This window comes from Lasioglossum baleicum, chromosome 8, assembly GCF_051020765.1.
Source record: "Lasioglossum baleicum chromosome 8, iyLasBale1, whole genome shotgun sequence".
Classification (NCBI taxonomy): Eukaryota; Metazoa; Arthropoda; class Insecta; order Hymenoptera; family Halictidae; genus Lasioglossum; species Lasioglossum baleicum.
Window position 1 is genome coordinate 3,593,861 of NC_134936.1, and position 26,695 is coordinate 3,620,555.

At 41.7% G+C, this 26,695-nt stretch overlaps 2 protein-coding genes and 1 long non-coding RNA gene across 6 annotated transcripts in view; 1 reads left to right on the top strand and 2 right to left on the bottom strand.

Annotated features, from left to right (window-relative positions):
* LOC143211547 (uncharacterized) overlaps nucleotides 1–10,109 on the bottom strand; it is a 315,481-nt gene extending 305,372 nt beyond the window's left edge. The window contains exons 1-3 of one of the 2 annotated variants that reach the window (XR_013009477.1): nucleotides 9,075–10,109; nucleotides 8,818–8,876; nucleotides 8,385–8,619 (exon numbers count right to left, since the gene is read on the bottom strand). This is a non-coding gene — a long non-coding RNA (uncharacterized LOC143211547). Of the gene's footprint in view, nucleotides 1–8,384; nucleotides 8,620–8,817; nucleotides 8,877–9,074 lie in introns of those variants that run through there. The other variant, XR_013009476.1, reaches the window with a different exon arrangement.
* Nucleotides 1–26,695, top strand: part of LOC143211544 (uncharacterized) — a 96,700-nt gene that overhangs the window by 48,210 nt on the left and 21,795 nt on the right. For 2 of the 3 annotated variants that reach the window (XR_013009474.1, XM_076429326.1), the window contains exons 2-3: nucleotides 4,116–4,562; nucleotides 10,853–11,253. Coding sequence is in view for 1 of the 3 variants with exons in the window: in XM_076429326.1 (XP_076285441.1) it covers nucleotides 4,127–4,562; nucleotides 10,853–11,253 (837 nt within the window). In the remaining 2 variants the exon portion in view is untranslated. Of the gene's footprint in view, nucleotides 1–4,115; nucleotides 4,563–10,852; nucleotides 11,254–11,604; nucleotides 11,807–26,695 lie in introns of all 3 variants that reach the window. The other variant, XR_013009473.1, reaches the window with a different exon arrangement.
* Nucleotides 17,330–22,224, bottom strand: LOC143211541 (uncharacterized). Its single transcript, XM_076429318.1, has 2 exons — nucleotides 17,832–22,224; nucleotides 17,330–17,645 (listed from the first exon to the last, which is right to left on the bottom strand). The coding sequence occupies exon 1, from the start codon at nucleotides 22,222–22,224 to the stop codon at nucleotides 18,430–18,432; it is 3,795 nt and encodes a 1,264-aa protein (XP_076285433.1). The 3' UTR covers nucleotides 17,330–17,645; nucleotides 17,832–18,429.

Consider the following 26,695-nt stretch of genomic DNA (forward strand, 5'->3'; position numbering starts at 1 on the left):
AATCTCCCTATCTAGCAAGCCTCTCCAGCTTCGCCTATATAGGGTGATTCAATTAAGTGTGTCACCTAAACCCAGATAGCACACGACGTCTTAAAGACGTCCATTTTACGTCTATTTCAAATTTGAAAGTCTCACGTTCTAAGACGACGTGTTTAAGACCGTAAACAGTATGGTTTTTATATACTCACAGTCTAGCAGTACTAGCATTGGTATTATTTGTTCGAGTTAGTGTTTTTGCTTCAATCTCAATTTCGAAACATTTCAATTTCTACTTCAATTTTTTAATTTCAACTTCAATTTTTCAATTTCCACTTTAATTTTTCAATTTCAACTCTTCAACTTCAATTTCAATTTTTTTATTCTTTATTTTCGTCTTATATTATCCTCGAAAACTACCCCTTAAATTTTCTCCCACCTGTACCTAAACACCCTGTATATTTCGTTCTCGAGGATAATATAAGACGAAAATAAAAAATAAAAAAATTATGATTTCGGCTTCGTTATTTAGTTATTAATAGTAAAAAATCTGCCCAAAATGTGCGTCAACTTTTCGACAGAGGTGCACGTTATGCTTCGTACAGACTAGAACATTTCGACGAACTGCGCCGCAAACCGCGCATTTCGACAAACATTTCGACGAACGTTTCGACCATGAAGTAAGAGTAAGGAGACCTATCTCGATAGCGTATAGAAGAAAAAAGTGGCGACAAAACTTGTTACCGTATTGGGGAGGTACGCCAAATGGAATGGTATGAACAGAGAATGTCAGTGTCAAAAACGTGTCAAACGATGAAACGGAAAGGTTAGAAATACATGGTTATGTAATGACCGGTGAAGAACTAAGGCTTTAGACCAGGTTAGGTCCATAAGCTGGTAATTATGATACAAAACTTATTAAATACATTCTATCCTTACGAACTAGGTTAACAGTACAAAAATAAAGATATAAAATACAATATTAATGGTAGTATTGGGTTAATAGAAAATACACAGTGATAACAATAACATTATATACAATAGTATTAATAGAGGTTAAAATCTTACAACTAAAGTTTCTTTGGCAAAGTTATTGCACGTTAATTAATGCGTCGTCTAGTACTAATGAGTGATACGTTAAAATTATGTGCTTCTATGTATAGGATTCTAATGGCAAGCTCTGACTTAAATAAAATTGACATTTATTTTGGTTAGGAAGTAGCTAATTGATTTAAGTGCACTTGTGTCTAGATCTTTCACAAATGAATCAATGTGATATGGACATCTCCATCCTTATATTTCTAATTTCCTGTGAAAGGATTATCTTTCTTCTGTGTACTTTGGGCAGTCCTATAGGATATGGTTAAGATCTTGCTCTTCATGTCCTCACTAACATTTTTTTCTATAAGTAATACCTAATGTATTGAGCGATGAGGCGAGGTTGTAGTCATTTGTCCTGTATCGACAAACCCATGATGTTGTGAAGCGTTATATATATAAATTACAAAATTCCATTCAAAAGAAATAAATTATATTCTATAAACAAACTACTTTTACATTAATTAAAGTTAATATAATTAAATATATTACAGAGAGAACACACACACTGTACCAGAGAATAATTTACATATCTATACGGACATATAGATATAATTTTGTATTCAACAAATTTGAAATCAATATGAATACATGTATGTATATTGCTGTAGGGAAAAAGAAGCAACAATATTAAAGGATGCTATAGTATGTAATATTTATACATAATATAAATAGTTGTAAAAGAAACAAATCCTATTATGTGTAAAAACTTATTGTACTTTTAATTACATTATAAGAAAACTACTTTATTACAACTACTTTTAATTATATTATAAGATACCACCTCTTTATTTTACAAAAATAATAAGATTTTGAAAATCTTTTTAAAAAATTTATAACATTCTTTTTCTTCAAATTTTTCGTATTTGCACGTCCTGTCATAACATAACCATATATTTCTAACCTTTCCGTTTCATCGTTTGACACGTTTTTGACACTGACATTCTCTGTTCATACCATTCCATTTGGCGTACCTCCCCAATACGGGAACAAGTTTTGTCGCCACTTCCAAACTGTACAGATAGATCTCCTTACTCTTACTTCATGGTTTCGACGAATGGCGATCGGAACAGATTTGTGTTATTTCCAGATTTTCTAGCGAACAACTATGGGTGCTGCAGCGGCGTATACTACACAAAGAAATACAGAAAATGTTGGCACTTTATTTAGATGTAAATTCAGGTCTTTACGAAGCATCAGATTCAAGATTAAATGACTTGAATTTTTGGAGATTTTATGACATTTCGACGAAGGATGCCACGAACGCCGCCGCACGCATTTCGGCGAACATTTCGACGAACGGTGCCACGAACACCGCGCCGCCGCGCGCATTTCGACGTGCATTTCGGCGCGCATTCGCGCGAATGGTCGATCCATCAGCTATGGGAACGCCGCCGCGCGCATTTCGGCGAACATTTCGACGAACATTTCAACGAACGGTGCCATGAACGGTGCCACGAACGCCGCGCCGCCGCCGCGCGCATTTCGGCGCGCACGAACGCGAACGAGCTGGCACTTACAAATCTGTTTGCAAGACAAATAGCATATCCCAAATATTCATAATATAATTTATAAATGTCAAGAAATAGACAGAAATTTATAAACAAAGACATCGGTGATTTATGGGCCGTCTCCTAGCAGATGACGGTCGCGCGTGAACACTCACACACCGCTAGAGTACACTCACACACCGCTAGACCACGTATACGTACGCGAGAATTGCAAGCATCAGGGAAAGGCCTTCGTATTTCTCGATAATGCAAAGACGGGGGTTTTTAGTAGTCAAAATCGCTAGATGAAAGATCAATCTAGTGCTCTGTTTGCTTCAAAAGTCCTTCAATATTCGGCTGCATATTGCCCGTCGGAGAGGCTAGTACGCCGGCGTGACTGCAGCGCCATCTGACGGGCAACACGTGACGGGCAACATGCAGCCGAATATTGCAAAATCGTTGCTCGGTAACGTAAAAGAACAAAAGCGCACTAGATTGATCTTTCATCTAGCGATTTTGACTAGTAAAAACCCCCGTCTTTGCATTATCGAGAAATCAGAAGGCCTTTCCCTGATCCTTGCAATTCTCGCGTACGTATACGTGGTCTAGCGGTGTGTGAGTGTACTCTAGCGGTGTGTGAGTGTTCACGCGCGACCGTCATCTGCTAGGAGACGGCCCTCTTAAATTAAATTATAATTTGTCTCAAATTATTAAAGATCCCCTTGCTATGAAAACATTGCATTTTTTCCCCTGATATTTTACGTGAATTCTGAACATTTTCGGGAATCTTGCACACCCCTGCAGGAATCCCGAAAAAATTCACGGGAAACCCGAACACCACCGGGAATCCCGAATAATCTCTGAAAAAACTCAGGATTTTTGGGATCCCATTCTGACATGATACGAGGCTTCCCATCTCGTTCCCGGCATCGGAAAAATAAAAATAAAAATTTAAGTCATTTAATCTCGAATCTGATGCTTCGTAAAGACCTAAACATTATAACTCAATAAACTGCCAACATTTTCTGTATTTCTTTGTGTAGTATACGCCGCTGCAGCTCCCATAGTTGTTCGCAAGAAAATCTGGAAATAGCACAAATCCGTTCCGATCGCCATTCGTCGAAACTTCGTCGAAACGTTCGTCAAAATGTTCGTCGAAATGCGCGGTTCGCGGCGCAGTTCGTCGAAATGTTCTAGTCTGTACGAAGCATTACGTACGTCACACAGGCGCGCGACAGTCTCGTTTCAAGTGACAAATGCATGCATACCTTGGTTCTCATTTGCTGATCAAAGCTGATCATGCAAAACCTAGGGTCGCCTGGTAACATTTGCTACAGGCGCCGCGCTGGCTTAATCCGGCCATGCTGAGACCCTAACTAGTTATAACGCGCTACTGTACACTGGCAATTCTTGCACCGAGCCACAAAATTTTGTCCGTTAACTCGACCCCCCCCCCAGATTAAATCCTGAGTGCGCCACTGGTCGCAAAGCATATCTATTCCTATGGACTGTATCAGTGGTTAATGATATGATAATTGTTTCATTTTGCAGGTTTATTAGTTATGTACAAAACGGTACGAAAGGGCGATGCCAGCCTACAGTACACAATACTACCGCAAACAGACCAGTTCTCCTCGTCTGGTTTCCCTCAAACCGCCTCGAAGTCGAGGCCGAGGATTATCAAGTACACCATGGGCACGCTGATGATCCTAATCATTCTTTCATGCGTAGCAACGCCGTTCCTGATGAATCAGGATGATCAGAGCCTTTTTGCCAGCAGTATACTTGCCATAGGTCGTGTTGGACACAATACAATATCCAAAAACTCGTCGAGGAGTCAAGGAGAGAACGCCAGCATGAACAGAAGTAGAAGCAGATTAATGGAGACGACGTCGCTGTCGACGGAAGCTACTAAGAAGCAAGATGTCGAGAATGGAATGACTTCGCCGTTGAAAGTGTTGAAAACAGAGGCAGAGACTGAGAATTTCACCACTACGGGTATGAATCATTTCGCTTTTTACACGTGCTTAGTTTCTTATTCAGCGAAGTTTTTTACTTCATGTACTTCTCATTACAACGTTGTTATTAATTTAAGCATGCGCATTTAATAAGGTTTTTGTACAGTAAAGTCCAGGGGCGCGGATTAAGGGTGTAGATCCGGCTCGAGGGAGAGTGTGGTGGCACACTCACACACCGCTAGACACTGTATACGTACACGAGGTTGCAAGGGTCTGGTTCCAGACGTTATTCGTCTCGCTAATGCACATTTGGGGCCCCTACGTAGTCACAATCGCTAGATAAAAAATGAATCTAGGGCGCGAGCTCGCCTACGTGGCCCACTTTTGCGTTTTCGAGGCGTAATTTGCATTATTCGGCAGCATGTAGCGGAGCCGCGAGAAGTATTGGGCGACGCGACAGTGCTGCCACTATCAAGAGACACACATTTTCTTAAATATCGAGAGAAGTGGGATCCTTATAGAAACGGTGGGAAGCTCGCACCCTAGCGGGGACACATACAATGTCAGTGCAACGTTTATTATGTTGAACAATACTTATTTAAACCCACCATTCGTCCGGAGCCGAAGCATATCTCAGAAGGGACGGTCCTCTGAAACTACAGCTCCGGCATTTTTCCGCTACGAGCGCTGATGTCTGTTTCTGATCCTTCAGTCGTCAGTCACCCGGTGATTCAGTCACTGTATCGGTAAAACAGAGGATAAGAAGTGTTGCCGGTAAGTTAGGCTTCATACGAAAATCATGCGTTGGTGTGCTCGAGTGAGAGTGTGTAGCATAGACTCACCCCTCGGGCAGCGGATTGTGCAAGTGCAAGGGTTCGGTATCTGACAAACCATTTCTCTATAATGCACATTTGGCACCCCGATGAAGTCACAATCGCTAGATAAAAGATCAATCTCTAGCGCGCGAGTTTGCCATAGTGGCCTAATTTTGCGTCTTCGAGGCGTAATTTACATTATTCGGCAGCACGTTGTCTCTCCGGGAGGTCTGCTTACAGAGCAGAATAATCCAAATTACGCCTCGAAAACGCAAAAGTAGGCCACTTTGGCAAGCTCGCGCGCTAGATTGATCTTTTATCTAGCGATTGTGACTACGTAGAGGTCTCAAATGTGCATTATTGACAAATGGTTTGTCAGATGATCAGTTTGGCTTGGATGAAGTCAGCTTGCGAATTCAGTTTACAGCAGTTTACAGACGTTTGGTGTGCAACTGTGTAGTGTAGCAAGGATCGAAGTTTTAGAGTGCCGTTTGCAGTATTTTATACTACAAATTTTGTTCTCTGTTCCCGCAAAGTATGACAACCCTGATCCACACCCTTAAACCCAAACCGCGCGGTATCCGTCAAACACCTGAACGTTCTCATCGCAACCATAGTAAATAAAATCGCGCGGAAACAGCGCGGATTTGATTTCCCGCGGTTCAGAGGCGGCAGCCGCGCGGATCTTTGGACCGCGTAGTCACGTGTGAACGAATACATAGACGCTAACGTAAATAAGGTCCGCGCGGGTTGCTTCCGCGCGATTTCCGCCGTGTTTGAGCGGGCTCTAAGTTATCCGGACAGATATTATCAAGATATAAAGATTATTCTACAGAAGATGACTACGATGTTAAAAAAAGTGACGAAGACGAAAATCAAGACATATCTATGATGAAAAATGCTATGCAAATAGCAATAAATAAATATCTGCAAGAACCTGAAGAAGTGACTTCCTCTAGTCGTCAAACATTAAAGAATGAGTTTTTGGTCTTGGACGCTACAAATGGAAGAACAAAAAATTTAGATTTATTATTTAATGCTTTAAAAACAATTAAACCCAGTTCAGTAGCAAGTGAGCGAGTTTTTTCTATTTCTGGTAATTTTGTGTCCAAAATAAGGACACGACTAAGCAATAGATCCATTGACGTTTTTTGCTTTTTCAAGTCATATTTTATTAAACAAAGAAACAAGTGAAATAATAATGTTCATAAATATAAAACATTTGTTAATCTCTTTGACTTTTTAAGGGTATTATTTTGTTAATTTTTTATTTTAATAACTTCATGTATGTACGTATACATATGTTTTCCTTCCGGGACCCGGACATTTCGTCGAAGGATATTTCGTCGAAAATCGAATTGGGACATTTCGTCGAATGGACATTTCGTCGAAGTGACATTTCGTCGATGGGACATTTCGTCGAATGGACATTTCGTCGAAAATACATTTCGTCCAATTTCTTGACCCAAGTTTTTGTTTTAATTATTTGTTTTGGTTTTGGTTTTGGTTTTGGTTTTGGTTTGGGTTTTGGTTTTGGTTTTGGTTTTGGTTTTGGTTTTGGTTTTGGTTTTGGTTTTGGTTTTGGTTTTGGTTTTGGTTTTGGTTTTGGTTTTGGTTTTGGTTTTGGTTTTGGTTTTGGTTTTGGTCTGTTTTGCATCCTGAGAATGATGTGTATCTTGAAGAAGTGGTATCGTAGGATGTGGGATAGCGCTTTATTCGTAGCCGCTTTATCTCTTAGGTTTTGTCTTGCATTGGACTGTCGATTAATTTCCTTTCACGTGTTTTATGGTTTTTCTTTTGTCATAATGTTTTAGCCGATCTCTGTCGAACCCGGAGTCACGACGAGGACTGGGTTAGGACTGGGTTAGGACTGGGTTAACCGAAACCGAAACCGAAAACGAAACCCAAACCAAAACCAAAACTAAAACCAAAACCAAAACCAATACCAAAACCAAAACCAAAACCAAAACCAAAACCAAAACCAAAAACAAAACAAAAAATTAAAACAAAAACTTGGGTCAAGAAATTGGACGAAATGTATTTTCGACGAAATGTCTCTTCGACGAAATGTCCCATCGACGAAATGTCACTTCGACGAAATGTCGATTCGACGAAATGTCTTCGACGAAATGTCTTTCGACGAAATGTCTTTTGACGAAGTGCCCTAGATCCTTTCCTTCCTCTTGTATTTTTGAATAATTATACATAAAAAAATTAAAAACTTCTATTTTAAGTTGTAAGTATGTCCTGTTTTTTATTTGTAAAAATTCGAAACCGATTTTTTAGAAAAGTCGGTTTTTTTATATACCCTAATTCTGACTGCGTCGCACTAATATTAGTGCCACGGACGAGGTACCTCATCTGTGTTAGTGGGTTACTCTTAAGGGGGTCTTTTCCAGCAGACGACGCTCGCGCGTGGACACTCACGCACCGCTAGACCACATATCCCTAGTAGCATTTACGGTTGGCGTTTCGTTGGGCCTACGTTGGGGGTTTGCGTTGGGCAACCGTTAGAAATGTCGCTCTTTTTTGCAGTTGGGCCAACAGTCAGGGCCAACGTTGGGCCAACGTTCAGCCAACGTTGCGCCAGCGTCGGGCCAACGGTAATACCCAACGTAGGGCCAACGATCACGTCCAATGTCGGGCCAACGGTAATACCCAACGTAGGGCCAACGATCACGTCCAATGTCGGGCCAACGGTAATACCCAACGTAGGGCCAACGGTAATACCCAACGTAGGGCCTACATTACTATAATACGATAAGCCAACAAAAGGATTCTTTCTGTAGGGTCAATTAATTATATACATATATATATGTGTATTATAAAAATATTTTATTTTTATATCTCACAATCAGTCATTTTGTGAGGTAACAATTTTTGCCTCACATATTATATTAATATATAAGTACTAACTTATTATGCACGCTAGCATATAACGGATTTCTTACATATATGTGTACGAAATGTATACATATATTACATATTATAAAAGTAAGATTCCTTACATTACATATTATATTACGTACATAACACACATTGCATATTAGTAATATGACATTACATTCATATTACATACATAACACGTTGCACATTAGTAATATGATATTACATTCATATTACACCTCTTCAATAGTTCTGATAATTACAACAGTTCCGCTTAAGATGGTGAAACAAGAATCGGATAAAGACGTACTTAAAATACAACTGTTTTTCGCAGTTATAGATATTGGCGTAGCTGCATGGCTGATGATCCATCGAACACTTGTGCCTCAGTAAAATCTGAAAAATGACATAGAAATTAATCTTACAACAAGAAAAGCAAAAGGAAACAAAATTGTTAATTGCAATTGAATGCATGCATAAATTACACACATTCTTTAGAAAGTATCTACAATACGTGGTAACACGTATAATTAAGTATAGGTATAAATAATCGTTAAACTAAACCACTCATTACTAATTTAACAATATACTTACAAATATTTGGCGTAGCTGCATGGCTGATGATCCATCGAACACTTGTGCCTCAGTAAAATCTGAAAAATGACATAGAAATTAATCTTACAACAAGAAAAGCAAAAGGAAACAAAATTGTTAATTGCAATTGAATGCATGCATAAATTACACACAGTCTTTAGAAAGTATCTACAATACGTGGTAACACATATAATTAAGTATAGGTATAAATAATTGTTAAACTAAACCACTCATTACTAATTTAACAATATACTTACAAATATTTGGCGTAGCTGCATCCATATGGCTGCTGTTCTACCGAACGATGATGCTGAATTGAATTAAATTAATGGTGTTGAATTAAATTCCACCACTTTGTACATTATCAAAATTTTTTGTTAATGAAATGAAGTAAAACACGCGACACAAAGAACGACCACTTCGACAGTTCGACACAGCACAGAAGAATGAAATAGTGAAAATCGACATATACCAAATGACGATCGACGCTACATATATCTTGAACGACGGGTATTCGTCGTTGGTCCTATGTTGGGTATTCGTCGTTGACCCAACGTTGGGTATTCGTCGGCAAACTGACGTAATTTTTCTTCGTTGGCCTTATGTTGGGTATTCGTCGTTGGCCCTATGTTGGTTATTCGTCGTTGGCCCAACGTTGGGTATTCGTCGGCAAACTGACGTAATTTTTCTTCGTTGGCCTTATGTTGGGTATTCGTCGTTGGCCCTATGTTGGTTATTCGTCGTTGGCCCAACGTTGGGTATTCGTCGGCAAACTGACGTAATTTTTCTTCGTTGGCCTTATGTTGGGTATTCGTCGTTGGCCCTATGTTGGTTATTCGTCGTTGGCCCAACGTTGGGTATTCGTCGGCAAACTGACGTAATTTTTCTTCGTTGGTCCTATGTTGGGTATTCGTCGTTGGCCCTATGTTGGTTATTCGTCGTTGGCCCAACGTTGGGTATTCGTCGGCAAACTGACGTAATTTTTCTTCGTTGGTCCTATGTTGGGTATTCGTCGTTGGCCCTATGTTGGGTATTCGTCGTTGGCCCAACGTTGGGTATTCGTCGGCAAACTGACGGTAATTTTTCTTCGTTGGCCTTATGTTGGGTATTCGTCGTTGGCCCTATGTTGGTTATTCGTCGTTGGCCCAACGTTGGGTATTCGTCGGCAAACTGACGTAATTTTTCTTCGTTGGCCCTAGGTTGGGGATTTGTCGGCAAAACCACTAACCATGCCCCACCATTCCCCAACAAACTCCCAACCGTTGGCCACCGTTGGCCAACCGTAAATGCTACTAGGGATACGTACGCGAGGATTGCAAGGGCCGGGATTCCACATCTGATTTTTCGATAATGCAAAGACAGAGTTTTTTAGTAGTCTAAATCGCTAGATGAAAGATCGATCTAGGGCGCTGTTTGCCTCAAAAGCTAGTAGCCTCTCCGACGGGCAACATGCAGCCGAATATTGCAAAACCATTGCTCGGAAACATAAAAGAAGGACTTTTGAGGCAAACAATGGCCTAGATTGATCTTTCACCTAGCGATTTTGACTACTAAAAAACCCCGTCCTTGCATTATCGAGAAATCAGAAGTTGAATCCCGGACACTTGCAATCCTTGCGTACGTATACGTGGTCTAGCGGTGTGTGAGTGTACCACACATTCACGCGCGAGTGTCGTCTGCTAGGAGAAGGGGCCCTTAAACGCAGGCAGAATCCAGGACGGAGCTGCCTGTCGGAAGTAAAGCATACTTCTGCGTCCGAATAAGTATAGCTTTATGCTGGCAGGGTACGCTGTCCAAAATCGAGCAGATTCCGAGCATCCTCAGCGTCGAGCAGCGTTCTGACACCGCAATGCTCGCCATCTGCTGTCATCGTACGATTGCTGTATGTGCTCGATGTCTGCTCGAGGCAGGCCTGGCTGACTGAGTACACGACCTCGATTTTTGTACACATTTTCGATCCCGTTTCGAGCCAAGTACTACCGTACACCATTTTCTGAATATCATCTCGTTACTTATTTGCTCCATGTGTTCGCAGATTCTCTAACGAGCAGCACGCAACGACTTCGCGTTTCCTCTGACTTACCGGCAGGCCTCCAGCAGACGTCAACGTTTGCTACGCTTCTCTCAACTTCGTCTTCGACGTCACCTTCGACTACTTCGAAATTACCTCCGAGTATCTCGAACGAAGTCACCGCGTCGGATTCAAGTGATTCGAGGAAAGAAAAGGTGACGTTGAAACTCAGGGAGAACGAAACAATCCCGCAGAGGTACATGAAAGCGGGCATAGCCTTTTATAAGAAAGGGAACATCACTACAAGCGTCCTGGCGCATGGCCTAAGTCTGGAAGGGTTAATCTTCAAAACACCAGAGGGAACGATAAAACCTTCGCCGCAGAAATGGTTCTTCACCGATCCCTCTGCCGATTTCCAGTGGAAGGTAGGTGCACTTTCAATTTCAAACGAGCGTAGGGGGGATAGGATAATTAGACTGCGGATTTTATGCATTTATGACAAACATGAGTAGGTGTAATTTCAAACAGTGGAGTCATTCGAAGAACTGAAAAATGCCGTTGTATTATGTGCAACCTATTAAATGTATTAAAAAACAAAATAATGTGCTGCTCTTTATTTTACCGGACTCAAAATTTGTACCTTTCTTCTATAAATTATTATGTATTTGGAGTGTAATCCAGTAGATTTGTACTCGGGGCGGCTGCAGATCGAAGTTTCGATCCTGTAGGATCAATGGTTCAAGAGTTATGGTTGCTTAAAGTTGTGCATTTTTCAGTGTTTGCAGAATCGCTAGATGGCAGCACGGGCACGCGTTTGTAGGGGCTCTGCTCCCCCACTCCCGGTTATCATACAGTGGGGAGACTTCCTCTTTGCGCTTGGTTCCCGAGTGGAACGGTTGTGTCCGTATTCCGGGAGTCTTATCAATATATTCATGCATCGTGGTCCTCGAGGCTTCTATACAGGGTGTTTACCTACAGGTGGGAGAAAATTTAAGGGGTGGTTCTCGACGATAATATAAGACGAAAATGAAGAATAAAAAATTGCGATTTCGGCCTCGTTATTAAGTTATTAACAGTTAAAAATCTGCCCAATAAGCGGCAACTTTTCAACAGTCATCGTATCAAGTGACAAACGCATGCATATCTTGGTTCTCATTTGGGGCCCCAGCGAGATGAAAATGTTTAATAGTAGTAGAAGGGGTCAATGCCCTTTCACTTTTAAATTCTTCTCTCACACATATCCACAAATCCTTATCCTGCACTATAATTGTTCATAACACCGTACTTAATATACTGGAATAAACGCTCTAGCACTATTTACAATATCATACACACGCACTACGAGTTTACAGGCAGTACAAGTTTACTGAGGGGAATGAGGAGATTGTAAAGAACTGGTAATCCTTTAATGTTGAAACACTGCACTTTATTGAACTTGATTTACGTCGCGAGACTCGCTCACAGATGGAACGGATATCTTTGAGGTCATGCGATTTCTGCGAACGGAAATCTTCGACGCGTGTGAGAAGAATCGTTCGTACAAGCTAGCATCCGTATGCACACTGATTCAAGACAGCTGATGTGGTCAATGCACACACATGAGATATTTCGCGGTCACAGACAGAATGAGAAAGAATCACGAAATTCGTGAAAACAGGATAAACAATGTATTGGTATAGCAACGCGCGATGTTTGGGCGGTAGTTTGCTGTAGATCTTCATTTGTTTTATCGATCTGGCATCGACCTCATCAGCTGTCTTGAATCAGTGTGCATACGGATGCTAGCTTGTACGGACGATTCTTCTCGCACGCGTCGGAGATATCCGTTCGCAGAAATCACACACGACCTCAAGATGTCCGTTCCGTCTGTGAGCGAGTCTCGCGAGGTAAATCAAGTTCAATAAAGTGCAGTGTTTCAACATTAAAGGATTACCAGTTCTTTACATTCTCCTCATTCGCCTCAGTAAACTTGTACTCTCTGTAAACTCGTAGTGCTTGTGTACGTTTGTTCCAGTGTATTACGTACGGTGTTATGAACAATTATAGTGCACGATAAGGATTTGTGGATTACATACCAAATACATAATAATTTACAGGAGAAAGGCACAAATTTTGAGTCCGGTAAATTAAAGTTTGCCCAAATAATGTTCTATTTCACTTCAGTTTGTTGTGCATTTCAGTTAGAAAATGTCCATACCTCTAGGCAGTCCGGACAATAGTGATCATTTTGCTAAAGATGCTAATCTGGGGTCGTTATAGTTTTCTCATATACACGGTTTCCCAAAAATGTTGTACTTCCTTGAATGGAGCGGTTTTTGAGGTAATTTGAAGTAACTTTTTCCTTTGCGAAAATGTTCTCCGCGGCTTTATTAAGGAATTATTAACGAAAAATAGGGACCAATCAGGGTGCGGCCAGCGCCCGCTCTAGCGGTTACGTCGCTCCGGACAAAAAGGCAAATTGCCGCTCCTTCAGAATATATATATATTTTTTAAATAAGGGTAGATATTTTTTATCTTCAATAAAAATAAAATCATTTTATTTAATTTTTAATAAAAGCATTTATTTTAATCAAAGCACAAATTTTCCATTAATTGGGTATTAACACATTAATATTTTTCTCACAGTTCAGCCTAAATTTTCGCGCCCCGGACAAATGTCCGGGTTGCCCCCCCTTAGAGCGGGCCCTGGTGTGGCCACAGCGGACTGGTTTCGACTCGGCCAATAACAAACGACATGAATTCGTAACAAATATTAGATGAGAGTAATGAAGAGTAATTGTTTTCAAATTCGATATTTGACGGAATTGACGCAGTATACACGGTGTTGCACCCGACACAAGTTAGGTACAGTGGCTCACGAAAGTATTTGAACGCCCTTTAAAACAGAATAACTTTTTTATAATTGTAACAAACGACCTGATTTTTTATAATCGATTAGAAGCACTGGTTTATGAAATGATATGCAAAAAAGATTTTCCAAAAAATTATAATTTACAAAGTTACATGCAAAAATAAAAAAGGCATTTTTTAAACTTTTTTATTAGGGCCCTTAATGAAAATTTAAAATATATGTTTTGTAGATCTATGTTAGTTATACATGCTGAAAATTTCATCGAAATCGGTTGATGCAGGAAAAAACGACACGCATCGAAAGATGTACGATTTTGTGGATTTTAAGCAGAAACTGATCAAAAATCGTGTAAAACTACGATTTTCAACAATTTTAATCGCTTGTAGCTCATGTGTGTGTTAATCGATTTTGACGAAATTTTCAGCATGTGTATAACTAACATAGATCTACAAAGCATATATTTTAAATTTTCATTAAGGGGCCTAATAAAAAAGTTAAAAAAATGCCTTTTTTATTTTTGCATGTAACTTCGTAAATTATAATTTTTTGGAAAATCTTTTTTGCATATCATTTCATAAACCAGTGTTTCTAATTGATTATAAAAAATCAGGTCGTTTGTTACAATTATAAAAAAGTTATTCTGTTTGAAAAGGCGTTCAAATACTTTCGTGAGCCACTGTATACTGAAAAAAGATCAGAGGAAAAAAGTTTGGTTCGCATGGGCAAATGCGGTGATAGGCTAAAAATTTTCTCGAGATCACTTGTAGCTCATAAAAACCAAATTCAACGATCTACAGTATATTGACCTTCATCTGACCTTCAACGAGAAAATCATGTTTGTATGGGGAGAAGGTGAAGGTAAAGGTAAGATTTGTATGTTTCAATGCAAAATAATATACTTCGTACGATGAAAGGAGAATAAGGAAGTCTGTTTGTGTGTGTGTGTGCAAGTATCAGGTACAGTTACACACTGTTCCAATGAATTTGAGATTCTTTCATTTACCGTCCGCGAACGAGTAATGATGTTACGTACAAAGTCTTTGCCTATGTCACGCTGAATTAGGTGATTTTGGTGAGGGTCGCCGTATTCCCACTTTCACGATTGACTATTTTAAGGTTTCGACTTATCGAGAACACAAAGTCACTTGATTGACAAGGAGAACCCCAGCCTGTCCCTCACGGATTTAGTTCAGATTTTACAGAGTTATAGATCTCGTTCCTCTGATTACGAAAATACCCCATTATAGGGGCAGACACTCAATAGTTTTCGAGATATTTGCAATTAAAGTTTCATAACTGTAAAATGTCAGTTTAGTTCAGATTTTTACCAACGAGTGGTGTGCCGTAACAGCACCGAGCAGAACTGCTACCAGGGCTTCGGAGTCGGAGTCGGAGTCGTGGAGACGGAGTCGGAGTTTGGGAGTAATCTAGGTGCACGGTAGTGCACCAGCCAAGTTCTTGTACTACCTCCTTTTACACGAAACAACTTAGCCGTTTTTTAGAGGCTTATAACTCGACACTGGAGGCAGATGGAGAGATGTAATTTCGTACACTTGTTAAATGCTATCATGTCTCAATATTGACAAAACATTAATCTTCCAACATTAGTAGGTTCCGAGATATAGGACCTCAAAAATCGCTAAATTTGTCACTGACTGACTGACTGACTGACTGACAGATCATCAAAACCTTTTGGGTACTTCCCATTGACCTACAAGCATGAAATTTGGTACATAGGTCCACCATAACAAACACTCAAAGGAATAATTATCAAAGTTTGAAATTTTACACCTTAAAGGGGTTGTATTAAAAAAAAAAACGAAATAGGTTATGTATGGAGAAAATGAAATATGCCGCTTTTCCCATAAGGAACCGTGTAAATTCCGGAAAGAATCATCTGCTCTCTTCAAACGTTCGTATAGCGCCATTCGAGGTAGTGGCAAAAAGCTCAAACTGGTAGATTACAATAAGGTAGAAAGTGACACTAAAATTATAACAAAAAAAATCTAGGTAAAGTTGGGTTCTAATTCGCCGGCAGAGTGTTAATCTTTGATAGCTACTTGATAATTGATGAAATTTCAACAAAAATTGATGAAAACCCAACAAAAACATTCTGTAAACAGGAGCCAAGTTCTTATGGCCGTAAAAAGTTGTGAGATCAAACATAATACGGCCAAGTTCGTTAGCTTAGAAAAATAAAAAAAATTAGTTAAAAAGAACGCTATTTAATTTTTAAAGAGTCACATGGAGGGCTAAATTATTCAAACTTGGTCGCTACCTAACACGTTTTAGGGCCATTGGTTTAAAAAGTAACGGCCAAGTTTGAATAATTTAGCCCTCCATGTGACTCTTTAAAAATTAAATAGCGTTCTTTTTAACTAATTTTTATTTTTATTTTTCTAAGCTAAAACGAACTTGGCCGTATTTTGTTTGATCTCACAACTTTTTACGGCCATAAGAACTTGGCTCCTGTTTACAGAATGTTTTTGTTGGGATTGCTGATGACTGGAGTCGGAGCCGGAGTAAGAAAAAGCTATATATCGACCCCCGGAGTCGGAGTCAGAGTCGGAAAAAATATGTCGACTCCGACTCCAACTCTGACTCTTTTGTTTATAAATCATTAATAGATTTATGTATACAATTGCTAACATTCGATCTACAGTACAGACGTATTGTATACGTATATACCTCGGTGCTATGTAGAGAAGAAACAGTTAAAGTTATGGTAGTTGTTTAGACACAAACTACGTTTATCACCCGTCAATTGCGTTTTGGTATTTTTAAATAACAAACTAGAAATGTTGGTTGAAGAAATTTTATTTTGTTCAATGAATACGAACAGACTGACATAATTGTTCGCTCCCTCGACATTTATACTGTTCCCCACTCTTATAAACTACCTGAGATTCGTGGAGAAGGGCTCGAGCATTCGCTTGTTATTGATTACTTTAACCGCCGTCCCAGGTATACAAATTCCTAGGCTCGTCCTTGCATGCCACCACATGCGTAATGACTTTCGCTAGACGGTTATTGCTTTATGTTCACAATTGTATTTCTTTTCCTTTTGTCTTCCTGAACCTCGCGACTCTTTGTAGCCTGGCAGCCCCGGATCCACCTTTCGGTTTCCCCGTGCTCGCTAGTAACCTTCATGTGAGATATTCACCAAATCGAGGTTTTTTGCGGCCTAAGGTAGACACATTGTGTCTACCTTTACACGCTATCGGCTTGGAATGCAACAAACGCTTTCGCGCAGTCGCCAGTGTCGACGAGATTCAGGTGCATCTCCTACGCATTATACATGATTTCGTACCAATCGACCAGTAGCCTTTCTCCACTAATCCCTTACAATTTATCACACTTCATGCTTCGTGATACTTTCGTATACATGAGTCCACCGTTGAGAAAATTATAAATGTATTTCTATCCGTAACAGTAGTAGTGAAGGCAAATAAATAAAACAGATTATGTTGTTATTTTGTCATTCTAGCATTTTTAATTTAAAAAAATATATAAAAAAACATTTTAAAAACCACGCTTATATTAAAGTGCACTAAAAAGGAGAAAATAATTTTTTTAGACATTAGCGACAATAAATAAAAGCGTGGAGCGCTGAACTCTTGTATCGTCGAAATCTCTCCAACATGGAGAAATCCCGTATTTCAAAAATAGTGTTAGGATATAAAAATGGAAAAGGAATGAATTATAAATAAACAAAACAGAATTGAGCCGAAATATCTTAAATAGTTTATTGGCTCATTGGGGAAAAGCCTTGCGGCATAAAAACCCCAGAAATAAAGAATTTAACGTGGATTACAAAAGAAATAACGATGAAGATGTGAGCGTTAGAGTAGCGATAATCATGAATTATCATGTATTGATAGCGTTATGTATACGACTCGGAGTTCTACTGGATCCCATATGATTCCGCGGGATCCCTCAAGTATGTAGTGTGTGCTGCGGCACGACCTGGCGGAGTATGACTCCGAGGGATCCCTTGGTGTATATGGATAAATGTGTGCTACGGCACGACCTGTTGGAGACACTCCTCCATGGGATCCACACGAGTGTATGTAGAGGTGTGCTACGGCACGACCTGGCGGAATCGTGATTCCGCGGGATCCCTCAAGTATGTTGTGTGTGCTGCGGCACGACCTGGCGGAGTACGACTCCGAGGGATCCCTTGTGTTGTTATGTATATAGGTTCGTTATGATCATGTTCAAACATGATTTACAATATCGCGCAATATCGTTCACACTGGACACTACCGTGGTTCAATCACACGATCTCTTCTCTGATCCTTGTCCGAAGGATATCGAAGTGACTCTACCGGACGACTTTCTACGACTCCCTCGATCGCGCCTTTTCGACTCCCTCATCTGGGGCCCAACCGTCCTTTTGTCTTCGCTCGAAGACCCCAGGAAAATTCGGCGCCGCGCAGTCGACCGATGGTTTACGTTATGGCGCGCACATGCTTATATTGGGGCTGACCCGCACTAAACCGTGAACAAAGAACATCCTGTCTGGTCTATGTCACGAGACGTAGACCGTTCTCGGTCCTCACTTCGTACCCTTGACTCGAGTACATAAAAAAAAAGGAAAACCCTCTTCGTCGCGACGAAAATTTATGGTCGCGGTCGAACACGCTCCCCCCGTTGCGAGTGGACGAGTAATAAATCTAACTTATAAACTACGTCACTATAGTTCCGCGGGATTCAAACGCCGACAATCCAATGTAATGTTCACGTCTCGTTATGTGTGTTCAGTCAATGGACACAATTGCGTGATGTTCCGCTTGATAACGCCGTTGGTGGTTTTGATTGTGGCGACTCGGATTTCGCCATCCTTGCCGGGGTGGACCTCCATGACTCTGCCCAGCCTCCATCGCATGCAAGGTAGATTTTTGTCCATCAGGATTACAACTGAATTGACCTGGAGTTCGCCACGGGTTGTGAACCATTTTTGGCGCTTTTGTAATTCATTGAGGTACTCTTGGTACCATCGTTTCCAAAAGTCTTGTCGAGCCTTCGAAATTACCTTCCAAGAGGTTAGCCGGTTCTCTGGAACGGAAAGATAATTATTTTCCGGTAGCATCGTAAGTGGTCGACCTACTAATACATGCGCTGGTGTTAATGCGATAGGATCATTTGGATCGGTCGAAATAGGACACAACGGCCTAGAGTTTAAAATCGCTTCGATTTCTACTGCGAAGGTAGTGATCTCTTCAAACGTGAAGAGACGTTCGCCGATAACCCGTTTAAAATGATGCTTGAACGATTTCACAGCGGCCTCCCATATGCCTCCGAAATGTGGTGTTAACGGTGGATTAAAATGCCACGTTATGGACTTGCTTACGGCAAATTCGTTGACGGTTTCTTTAAATTCTGTGGATTCGAACAACGCGTACAATTCGCGTAGCTGGTTATTCGCGCCGACAAAATTAGTACCATTGTCCGAATATACGTGTGCAGGTATAGCTCGACGCCCGATGAAACGTCTGAAGGCGCCGAGAAAACCCTCGGTTGTAAGATCGCTTACGATTTCGATATGGACCGCCTTGACCGACATACAAATAAAAACGCAACCGTATGCCTTTACGCTGTTTCTATTGCGATGCTTTTTTTCTTTAATAAAGAATGGCCCGAAGAAATCTACACCGGTGTGAGTAAAAGCCGCCGTTTCCTCGACACGTGATTTGGGTAAATTTCCCATTTTTCCTTGTAACGGAGACGGTCGGAAACGGATGCAACGAACGCATCGTCGTACGACTTTCCTCACTTGATTTTTTCCGTCCAGGAGCCAGAAACGATGGCGAGTGGTGTATAGGGTTGTTTGAATACCGGCATGGTACGTGCGTTCGTGTATTTCACGGATTATAAGATCGGTAACATGATGATAAGATGGTAAAAGAATCGGATGTTTCTGTGTGTAGGGAATTTTGGCATTCTGTAACCGACCGCCGACACGAAGAAGTCCGAATTCGTCCAGAAACGGACTCAGCGATGCGAGTCGACTACCTTTTACTTCCTTCGATGCTGAAATGCGTTCAATTTCCTCGGAGAATTGTTCTCTTTGTATCGTTTTGATGATGACGCATTCCGCGTTGCTTATTTCTGCTATACACAACTCGCCCGTATATTTGTTAGATCGCCGCACACGTAAGCAACGCGCGATTACACGTGTGAGGTTTCTATACGAAGAAAAATTGTGAAAAAATTCGCATCTGTCGTGTTGTAATGTTAAACATGTATTTTTCTTACAACCCGGTAACTCCTTGACAGTAATGTTTAAACTTGCCGGCCAAGTAGACTCGTGTTCGCGTAACCAATGGGGTCCCTCGAACCACGAATCGTTCTCGCGGAATGTCGCAGGAAGTTGTCCGCGAGACAATGCATCGGCCGGATTGTCTTTTGTTTTGATATGCCGCCATTCCGCTTCCTTGATGGCCTGGATTTCCGCAACGCGATTCGATTCAAAAACCTTCAACACGGTTGGAGACTTTTTTAGCCACTGTAATACTATGGTGGAATCTGTCCAGAAAAGAACACGATTAACTGAGAACTTAAAAGCAACCCTGGTCTCTTGATAAAGCCGGGCCAACGTTAACGCACCGCATAGTTCGAGCCGCGGTATAGTTGTCTCTTTAAGAGGTGCAACTCGCGATTTAGCACATGCCAGACGAACGAGGGTGCGATCCTTCTGATTGCGGGAACGAATATAGATACACGCGCCATATCCCACCTTGCTCGCGTCGCAAAATCCATGAATTTCAATGCTGGTAGGATTATCGAGCAAAAGTCTCCGATCTATCGATAAATTGTTTATACACGGAAGTTGGTTCGAGAAGGTTAGCCATTGCGTATGCAGCGCTAGCGGAACCGATTCGTCCCAATCGAGCTTCGTTTTCCAACATTCCTGCATGAAAACCTTTGCAGTCAGAATTATTGGTCCCAGAAGCCCGAGAGGGTCGAAAATTTTGGCGATCTCAGATAGAATTTCGCGCTTTGTCGATTTCGTGGGAGATTCTGATGAATTTACAGTATATACCAATTTATCCCCCTGCGCGTGCCATCCGATGCCTAAGGTCTTTATCACCGGGCTCTCATCGGTCGCGTAATCCGTTCCGAGAAGTTTTTCGCCTATGGAGTCAAGGGCGTGATTGTGGTTCGAGGCCCATTGCCGAATAGTGAAACCGCCGCGTTTCAGGAGTTCGATTACCTCATTGCGAATAATTAAAACCTCCTCCAAAGAATTTGCACCTGTCAAAAGATCGTCAACGTATAAATCGCGTTTCAAAATTTCGGAAGCATATGGGAAATCTGCGCCTTCGTCGACCGCCAGCTGTTGTATGGTTCGGATAGCGAGGTACGGAGCGGACGATACGCCAAAGGTAACGGTATTTAGTTCAAATGTTCTGATTCTATTGTCGTGATACCAGAATATACGCTGGTATTTGCGGTCTTGTGGGTGAACTAAGACTTGTCGGTACATTTTCTCGATGTCGGCGGTAATGACATAGGAATGCGTGCGGAATCGTAACAAATGTTCGAAAAGTTTGTCTTGTATTGTAGGACCTACCATAAGTCCATCGTTTAATGACATATTTTTAGGCGACTTGGCCGACGCATCGAACACGACGCGGATTTTTGTAGTCGTACTTGTAGCCTTTACGACGGCGTGATGTGGCATATAGTAGCCAGTAGTTGAGTCGTCGGTAACCAATGACATATGCTCAAGCGTAATGTACTCTTGCATCACCTTGTGATATTCTTCCTTAAGAATTGAATTTGCGTTGAGCTTTCGCTGAAGTGAGTGGAATCGACGTAAGGCGATCTGTCGCATGTCGCCGAAATCTCTATCGCCGGCACGAAATGGTAATCGTACTACGTATCGTCCGCTCTCAGTACGCGTCGTGTTTTCGCTATAATGAGTCTCGCATAACGATTCTACGGATAGTTTCGACGTTTCTGCGTCCACGTTTTCAATCAGCCAGAACTTCGCGATTTGTTCTTTCAACTCTGCTAGATTGCACGAGATAACTCGATTTTCCGCGCTGTCTGTTGTTCCGCCTACTACCACCCATCCAAGTTGGGTTTTCTGTAAAATTAGATCGCAGTCATCGCGAGATAAGTTGATCTGCCCTATCGATATCAATGACAAAGTGGCCCCAGCACCAATCAGAATATCAACGGGCCGCGGAATATGAAATTCAGGATCGGCAAGACGTATGTTAGCAGGAATTGCTATTGATTCGCGTGGGAATACCTCATCGGGTACCGAATCCGTAATTCGCGAGACAGTTAAACACGTTAATGTTTTCTGGAAGTCGCTGTGGAGCGATCGGAGCGTAACCTGAATCAAATCTTTTGACATCGTGGTCATCTCATTGATTCCGTTAATCGCAATCGAGCATGGTTGGGTAGGAAGGTTTAGCTGTTGTGCGAGAGTCTCAGTCATAAAATGCGCCGTCGCGCAGGTATCGAGAAGTGCCCGAGCTTCAATGAACGTTCCGTTGTGCTTTCGGATGCGAACTATTGCACTCATCATTAACTGTGAGCGAGGAACGCGACACGCGGCGGTCAATGCGAGCCTTGATAGTCATGTTGAACCCGGTTCAGCCGCGACATTCGCGGACTTTAGCATTGTATCAGCCTGTACGGTAGAAGGTTGTCGCGTGCCGAAATTGTGCAGCAACGAATGGTGAAAACGCCCACAATGTTTACAACATGACGACCGACATTTTCCGCTATGAGATCGCAAACAGTTTCGGCACAAATTCTTTCTATTTATAATGTCCCAACGTTGGGACACGGGCAATTTTACGAATTCCGGGCAACTATATAATAAATGGTGTTTGTTGCAATAAGAGCAAGTGCGCACGGTAGCTGTAACGAAGGCACGCGCGCCAGCCTCACCTTTACGCGTTTTGATTCTACGAGATTCCCGTTCGGACCGACGCTTGACTCCCGTTTCGGTGTTATCGCGAACGGCACCCTTCTCTAGAGTGATCCGTCGGAACTTCGTTTCGTTTATGAACTTGTAAAATTCTTCCAGCGTGGGAAGAGTGTCCAAGCTCAGTGTCTCTTCCCATTTTTCACGTATCTCGCTAGGCATTGCTCTTTCTAGAAATCGAATAATCAAAGAACTATCCGGAGTAACCTTTAATGATTGTAGCATATTTAAATGTTGACGAACATCGTCAACCAATTTCGCGAGTCCGCTAGCTGGGATTTTATTTGCTGTTCCTAAGTCAATAATGGCGTCTAAGTGCTCTGAAACGAGAATACGCCGTTTTTCGTACGAATCTACTAAAAGACGCCACGCATTTTGATAGTTGTCCGCGCTTATATTGAAAACCAAAATCTTGTTCAGCGCGTCACCGATTAGCGAGTTTTTCAAATAGATAAACTTCTCTAAATCTGTTATGTCGGTACGCCCGTCGATCATAGTTAGAAATGTGTTCTTATATGAGAGCCACTTTTCCAAGCTTCCGTCAAATTTCGGTAATTCGGCGACCGGCAATTTCAACGTACGCCGTCGTCCCTCTCCTAAGGTCGTATTTAAGTATGAATTACTGAGCGTCTCGTTTACCGGCGCGGATGACGGTGCAGCGACTTCCATAGACTTAATTTTACTTGCGATGTCGTAATACCGATCCTGAATGTCTTGTATTTCGTCCAAATGATTATTCTCAGGATCGATAATTGCGAGTTCATCATTCAACTCCTCGTATGCGTGAAACAATTCCGTGACTCTATTCAACCGCATTTTGAGATTCGTTTCGTCATATTGGCCCGACGTGATGTAGTTCTCGAGCTGCGTTATTTGTCGTTTAAGCGACGTACGCTTTTGACCAATTATGCGGATCCTATCCATTATGATTATACTACGTACTCGCACGCACCGTATATATGTATGATTAAATCTAGTCTATTTACGAAAACGCACAGTCGAAAATTATGGCTGATAATCGGTACTTATCTTTCGCTGATGGACAAAGTCTGCAGCAGGAGGCGATATGGGCGAGAGGTCCACCGTATGATGCTGAAGATTGTGTCCAGAGTTCATCAACGTTCGTTCGTTAGAGTTCGACGTGTTATCACTGAGCACTGTTGTCTTTAAATCTCCGGATCACACACACACACCGCGTACTAAAAATTCCGACAAATTTGCGGACACGCGATAGTACGCGTCTAAATAGAATATCAATACTGTAGAAGCACCGTAATTCAGATCTATGTAGATATAGCTCAGACTTGTTTCGGGGAGATGATGCTACGTTCGCTGTCAGAGCCGAAGTCGTCCGTTAACCGCGCGCTTTCCTTCGAGGGACCGTATCCCCCTCCAAGGGATGCGCCCCGTCTTCGTAGGGCCCTCCCTCGGGCAAGGAAAATGTCTCCCTCCGTTTTCCGTGTCCAGTGTTAACGGCGATTGCGCTCAACTTTCTAATGTTTTGTCACATCTTCATCGTTTTAACGCTCACACCTCACAGGAGGCACCATAAAATGTATCGTCGAAATCTCTCCAACATGGAGAAATCCCGTATTTCAAAAATAGTGTTAGGATATAAAAATGGAAAAGGAATGAATTATAAATAAACAAAACAGAATTGAGCCGAAATATCTTAAATAGTTTATTGGCTCATTGGGGAAAAGCCTTGCGGCATAAAAACCCCAGAAATAAAGAATTTAACGTGGATTACAAAAGAAATAACGATGAAGATGTGAGCGTTAGAGTAGCGATAATCATGAATTATCATGTATTGATAGCGTTATGTATACGACTCGGAGTTCTACTGGATCCCATATGATTCCGCGGGATCCCTCAAGTATGTAGTGTGTGCTGCGGCACGACCTGGCGGAGTATGACTCCGAGGGATCCCTTGGTGTATATGGATAAATGTGTGCTACGGCACGACCTGTTGGAGACACTCCTCCATGGGATCCACACGAGTGTATGTAGAGGTGTGCTACGGCACGACCTGGCGGAATCGTGATTCCGCGGGATCCCTCAAGTATGTTGTGTGTGCTGCGGCACGACCTGGCGGAGTACGACTCCGAGGGATCCCTTGTGTTGTTATGTATATAGGTTCGTTATGATCATGTTCAAACATGATTTACAATATCGCGCAATATCGTTCACACTGGACACTACCGTGGTTCAATCACACGATCTCTTCTCTGATCCTTGTCCGAAGGATATCGAAGTGACTCTACCGGACGACTTTCTACGACTCCCTCGATCGCGCCTTTTCGACTCCCTCATCTGGGGCCCAACCGTCCTTTTGTCTTCGCTCGAAGACCCCAGGAAAATTCGGCGCCGCGCAGTCGACCGATGGTTTACGTTATGGCGCGCACATGCTTATATTGGGGCTGACCCGCACTAAACCGTGAACAAAGAACATCCTGTCTGGTCTATGTCACGAGACGTAGACCGTTCTCGGTCCTCACTTCGTACCCTTGACTCGAGTACATAAAAAAAAAGGAAAACCCTCTTCGTCGCGACGAAAATTTATGGTCGCGGTCGAACAACTCTATTGACGCAATCTTCGTGGAACGAAGATTGTTCCAGAGAACTATCCACCAATAATTTTTTTAGACATTAGCGACAATAAATAAAAGCGTGGAGCGCCCACGAAGATTGCGTCAATATAGTTTAGCGCTCCAAGCTTCTATTTATTGTCGCTAATGTCTAAAAAAATTATTTTCTCCTTTTTAGTGCACTTTAATATAAGCGTGGTTTTTAAAAAGTTTTTTTATATATTTTTTTATTTTCTACTTTTTAGTCTTTACATCTCTTGTAATCGATTTTAATTACCACCTCAACCATCTTTTGTAAAAGGAAAAATATTGTGTCATGACGGCTGCAAATCGAAGTTTCCATTCTGTAGGATCAATAGTTCAGGAGCTATTGCAGTGTTTTTGACAGGTAAGGGCGCCGCCATATTGGTTTGTAGTGACGACCGCGAGCCGCTTACCGAGCAGAATCGGCGGTCCTTGTCGCCCTCCACCCCGACCTAATCCTAACCAACTCAGTAAGTAAACTGAGCTCTTACGATGCGAAGTGGGCCAGTGGAGTGGGGATGAGTCGGAGTGGGGACACGTAGTGGAGTAGGGGTCATTCCATGCCGAATCGATCACTTTTTGCAGGCACCATCGCCGATTTTGTTTTAACTGAAATATGTTGTAGTCCATGCGAAATTAGGGGGGGGGGGGGGTTTAAGTCATCATTTTGCCGGTTTCGAATTTTTTTAGAAATGGCAGGCCTTCAAAGTTTTCAATTTTTGCCCATTTCGGCGAAAACGGGCCTCACTTACGAATTTTTATCTCAAGAACGGTTTGTCCGATTGAGCTACATTTGTTTTTGTTTTATTCGGAAAGGATTGGGCTATTACAAAATAATTTTTTCAACCTCGACAATCAACTTTATAATGTCGAAAAATTTAAACAAATTCTTCTATTGCGTTTTTTTCGATGATGGGGCGGAGTGATTTAAATTTTGAAAAAATATGGTTATATTCCTTGAAGTTTCCCCTTTAAAATGAGCCCTCGAACAAGATGGTATCTTTAAAATTGGCGTTACAATGAGCTGGTAAAGGACGCCGTGTACCTTAGTCGTATACAGTCTGTTGGCATTTTCTTGAGACCAGCGATATACAGGGTGTCCCAAACTAAGTGTAAGTCCCGGAAATGGGAGGTTCCTGAGACCATTCTAAGAGACATTTTCCTTTGCACCAATGTCAACTGCGGCTTTGTTTAGGAGTTATTAACGAAAAACACGGACCAATCAGAGCGCGCCCTGGGCCGCCGTGCCGCGCCGCGCCGGCAAGCGAGTGTCGGTGGTACGCCGTGACATCGCAACGAACAAGAGTTTCTCGATTATGTGAATGCTCTCCGATTTCAATGAGCTTTGGATATGTGGTCAAGATCATTATTCTGAACAACATTTCTCTTTAGACTTTTTGTCGATCGGCTATAGTTTACGAGATTATCGCGAGAAACTTTACTTGTAAATCCAT